This window comes from Apaloderma vittatum, unplaced genomic scaffold (genome assembly GCF_000703405.1).
Source record: "Apaloderma vittatum isolate BGI_N311 unplaced genomic scaffold, ASM70340v1 scaffold2278, whole genome shotgun sequence".
Taxonomy (NCBI): domain Eukaryota; kingdom Metazoa; phylum Chordata; class Aves; order Trogoniformes; family Trogonidae; genus Apaloderma; species Apaloderma vittatum.
The window spans coordinates 32903-38305 of NW_009732199.1; the positions used below are offsets into that span (position 1 = coordinate 32903).

General features: G+C 38.0%; 1 protein-coding gene across 1 annotated transcript in view; it reads right to left on the reverse strand.

Annotated features, from left to right (window-relative positions):
• Positions 1 to 1166: 1166 nt before the first annotated feature.
• Positions 1167 to 5403, reverse strand: part of GRIA4 (glutamate receptor, ionotropic, AMPA 4) — a gene marked incomplete at its 5' end in the record, with an annotated part of 17299 nt that continues 13062 nt past the window's right edge. The window contains one exon of the mRNA XM_009875422.1: positions 1167 to 2309. Coding sequence (XP_009873724.1) covers positions 2145 to 2309 — 165 coding nt within the window. The remainder of the gene's footprint in view (positions 2310 to 5403) is intronic.

Consider the following 5403-nt stretch of genomic DNA (forward strand, 5'->3'; position numbering starts at 1 on the left):
CAAATCTATAAAGTTAGTTTAGTCACAGTAATTCATTGCAGTGTTGTGTTGTTTTATCTGAGACTCCTGCATACTTTACAGTCATTGTGCCTCAGGGTTAAGCATGATATCATTCTCACCTCTGCTTTCACTGTCAACCTCTGTATAAGAACTTGACCTCTCAGCCTAGGTTATCATCAGTGGGAAGATAGAGGCTCTTGCTGTCGCGATTCAGCAGTTTGATATTTTAATGTCTACTTTAAGATGAAATCATTCACTCTCATTGGTTATTTCCCTCCAGTAACCATAAAAGGTGTCTAGAGTAAATTGAGGTACAAAATTTATATCTATATTGTTGATACCTCAACTGAGGCTAGCATCTGCTTTACTACTTTGTAGATGCCTGCTTCATGTAGGATGAGCTTCAACTCAGCAATGCTTTTCTTTGGTTGACCTTTGCTGTAGTTGTTGAGGCCTCACCCTGTGCCCACATTCATCTTCATGAGGACCTGGAGCCCTGTGGGCTGCGAAAAGCACCAGCCATGGTGGCTTGGGTGAAATGTAAGCCATCTGAACATGACTCCTCCTGGGCCTGGCAAAATTGTGAGGGCATTAGAAGCTATGATTAATCCAAATTTGATCTGATTTGCAGTGTGAGCTCTGGCATGGAGTTGTTACATTGCTGGTAGTGCTCTGGATTTAGAGACCACTGCAGCGTCTAGCGTGGCCAAGGAGAATGACCAGCACTACAACTTTGCACCTACAGACATGCCTGCTCCTGTTGACATTTGGCTTTTATTCAAATGGTGGTGCCTGGTAGCCTTTCCCTGGCACGTCACTGAAAAGCTGGCCAATGATCACTGGGGTTGCTGGGTACCACGCATGCTATACCTATCACACCAGTCTGAAAGACTGTCACTTGTACTCTCCTGCTCCCTGGTATCTCATCCCTTAACCTGCCTGGAGAACAAAACCTATCACTAAATGGTTGCCTAACCTCCCAGAAGGTGTCTAGGTGTCTAGTACTAAAATACCTAATGAATAATCATAGTACTTTGACAGTCTTGAGCCCCTTCTCTTTAAGGACTTAAAGGCATGTCACAAATGTGCAGGGACTTAGACTGTCTCTGATACAATTTATTCTGTTTTCCAGGTGACATCCCTAATGATCAGAAAACAACTCAAGCTCTGTCAATATTATAAGAACGTTTGTTGGTTTATTCTTTTTGGTGGGTACAAAAACCACAGTTTCTTACACAGAACAAGATTATAAATAATATCTGTAACATGAGTGACCCGTAGTCTCTTTTGATTCTACACTGCAGACTGATGACGTACTCTAAACATTTTATCATTTTGTTTCTTGTATTAGACAGATGCAAATCTGTGGAACACGTAATGATGGAACAGAATGAAGGTAACAGCAAACAAGAGGATGACCAACAACTTTTATAAAAAAAAAGTCTCTGAATTTTATTACAGTGATGGCATTTTATATCAATTATTGCAATGAATTGTTCCCTAAGATGGTTAGAAAAAAGAATTGTGTTGTCCTCTACCGAATTTACATCAGTTAAAAAGCAAGCATGTTTCAATATTCCTCTTTTTTTTTCAAAGAAAATGTAAATAATTTCTTTATTTTTTCACAGGATTTACATATTTATTATTTTCTTATCACAGTTTAGTGATTCATTTCTACAGCTGAACAGCTGAGTATTCTTCCATTGTATATATTGTTGTTCTGGAGACACAGGTTAGCATGTTCATTGACTTCTATAGCTATTTTTCTCTCTTTGTCAAGACAAAGAACAAGATGTTGTCCTTTTTGAGCATGTTCTTCACAGTTTAATGCGCTAAATTGGCAAGTCTTATTAGTTTTAAGTCCACTCAAGTGAAATTTGTTGCTGTTAATACACCCTTCCCACCCCCCTCCCCCCAACAAAACTAAATTATCAATTTTCCTGATATAAAATCTGAGTTTGGGTTTCCGAGCTGAGCTCATGCACACATTGTTGCTGATGATGTCTGGCGCATTTGGACGTACTTCCCTTTCTCAGCCAAATTACTAGTTCATCAATGACACTCCCATGTCGTTACAGTCTGTGCTGTGTTCCCGTCAGTCACCAACACAGTTTGATTAAGGCACTCAATTATTTTTTTGGTTTTTATGGTAGGTCCGATGCAATTACAGCCAATCCTGAACTTTGTCTAATTGCAGTTCCAGTATGCACGGCCTTCGGGCAGTCGGGAGTCAATACGCGTCCATTTTCTCCCACACTCCCTGTGATGGATAATCTGGCTTTGTTTCTTATGGCTTCAGAAAAGGTAAGCTAGGTTCGAAAAAAAAAAAGAAAAGAGGGGAGTGTTACCATGTTTCTGTCCTTCAACAAGCCAGAACACAGCAAACACCAAAATATCAAATTTTAGACATCTGCATTTTTTCATGTTAGCATTAAATATAATAATAGTAATCATCATAAATATAATACATATCATTTAAGTCTACTAAGGGGAAAAAGAATAGCAATTCTGAGGGTAAATTTCATTACAATAAATCATTATTGATTTAAATATCTCAATTTCATCAAGAAATTAATAGAAGAGGCAATAACTTCATCTAAACTGCCTCAAACTAGATTTATATGCAGTGAAATGAGAATCAAAACCTTTTATGAACCTGAGAGCATTAGCATTTGGGAATAAAGTCATGCACAGATTTTATGGGCTTAGACCTTCAGCTAGGAATGTCAAGATAAAATGTAACTACTGAAAATTGTTTATAAATTGCAGTAGCTGTATCAGCTATCTCTGTAATAATTCCATGGATCACATCTAAAGAAATTATTACTTCTTTTCACAGTGCACATATTTAGTATCAGTAAATCTGAGAACTGTCCTCAAATCTCTTTTCATGTATATGTTTTCATACAATTAGAGAAGGTGGGAACTTTCAAAGAAAACGTAGTTTGTTGAGAGAAAATACAATTTTCTATGATTTTCAATATTAGGCCTAAATTTTCCACAAGAAGATTTAAATTTTTGTTACACCAAAATCTTTACTTTCAGGTAAATTAGAACAAAATATCTACTTTGAGGACTGACTCAAGCAGAAAAATCAGCTTTGTTAAAAAAAGATTTGTAGTTATGCCATCTAACTTCAGTCATCCAAAAATCAGTAACCTAATATAAAAGAGCTCTCTCATGTGATGGTAGAAAAAGCCAGGATGACTAGTTTAGACTAAATGACTTCCAGATGACTAAAATTTGGGGAGGTGTCTTTGCTCAACCAATGCCCCAAGGACACCTGGAACAACAGGCACTCAAACTATAAATTTCAAAGATACCACGTTAAGGTATTAATTAGTGGAGAAATCTGATTTCTAATCAGCAGAGGATATAGATTATGCAGCTATCCTAAGTAATGCGAGGGATGCAATCTGAAATACTGTTTGCAAAAAGAGACAGAAGGGTGCATTCACATAGGAGCAAAGGGATGATGAACATCATAAAGTCATTTTATTTGCCTTATTACTGATCTCTGCATTTAGAACTTTGTCCCTCTGAGCCCAGTTCTCCTTTTGAGGTAGCAGTGATATCTGGTATTTGATATGCTGAAGTTATTTTTATATATTAGTGCGTGTGTGTATAGGTATGAGGGAGATTCCTTAAAACTACCAAACATTTCCACTACTTCTTTGAAAATGCACAGGTCTAATATTGGATTGCTGTCAATAGCTCCTTTAAAAAAAAGTTCTCGAAAGTACAGCTGCTGTGTTGCAGCCAGAGCTTGGATATAAAAGCAAATTTCCAAATCAATTACCCTAAAAACCTCAGCCCTCATTAGCAGCCAAACTCAGGAAAACCTTAGAGGGTGTTATGGCATTCCCCTTACACTGAAAAACCTTGGCTTTGATAATCATCAGTTGCGATCAATGTTCAAAGTCACTCTATAAAAAGTTTCCCTGCTGCCACTGTAGTTTTGAGACAGGGACTGTTGCGGAACATACCTAGACCTCATTCAACAGTTAGATATAAAAGGGAGGCAGAGGTAACGGGTGAGTGGGGACCTGGGCCCATACAGTATCAAAAACCTCAAGTTCTTCTCAGCAGCAAATAAAAATATATGCATTTGCAAAGCACAGACACAACGCAATGTGGTGTAGCTCCACACAGTGCATGTCCAGAGTCCCATTGCAAATGGATGATGAGGACTGGAACTACCTCCAGAAGTGCACGGACATGTTTTGGTCAATGGCAATCAAAAACAAAGGTGCCTTAGTTTTGGGGAGGAATGAGAGCCCCAACCAGATGAGAATGCAAATTTGGTTGGAAAATGACAGCTTACTCCAGATGTGCTAAATATCCCAGAAAGTCATCATTATGTACCAGCATCTCTCCATCACTTTGATCAGCTATCTGTTCATGGGCATTCAGGGTTTGCTACTGGGAAATCTATGAGAGAGCTCAGATTTCTATGCATATATGAGCTATGTGTAACTGTGGTTTTGTAGCTCAATCTATATAGCTTTCTGGCCATTGACAACACACTCAGGACAGAAAGACAGTAAAAAGGGATCAACAATAAAAAACAAATCAAATGAAAATAACAAACAACTTTTCAGCAGCCTTCCGCAGAATAACAGAAAAAGCTGCAATAAAACATCTCCCCGCTTCTCACAGCAGAGATTGACAACAGCTCAGCAACACACCATGGAAACAACCAAGACAGTAAACAAAGCCAGGAGAAGCAGGTCAAACTTGTACTTGGGAAGGTGCCATAAAGCCAAGTAACCAGGTAAGCTTCTCTGTTCTATTTTAAACTACGCAATAGGTAATAAGCCAGACTAATACTCTGCTAAACTTCACTGTTACAATTTCACTTTTACGGCCTGGCTGCAGAAACCGTTTCAGGAGAGGCTGGGATGAGAGGGGAAAGTCTTGGTATTTACTGTGAATATTCTCCAAATTGTGAAAGCGCCTGTGGTAAGTGTATGCAGTTAACAGTGAAAATGTATTTTCAAATTTGTCATTAGTTCTGATTAAATTAGTTGTGGAATTAATCACATGAAAACACTGCCTGCCCTTTTCCTTCTGGGAAATGGGAATACAGGAAAGTGATATCCTCAGTCTATATAATACAAATATCCTAGCCTGTGTAGGTTCTTTTGTTCTTCGAGGTACTCTAGTATCTGGCTCACATGAAGGTGTTTTTGGCACAAATATTTAAGCAGAACTTTTAATGAATTTTTCAATCTTGCATATAAAATTGGAAGTACGCAAGCCAAAATAAGTGCATTAGACATTTCCTGAGCCATCCTGTAGCACTCCACCTTTTTAAAAAATTAATTTAACAATTTTTTTCATGTCTTTTTCTAGTTTTGTAATTAATTTCATTAACTATAAACAACAGCATGGGACGGAAGA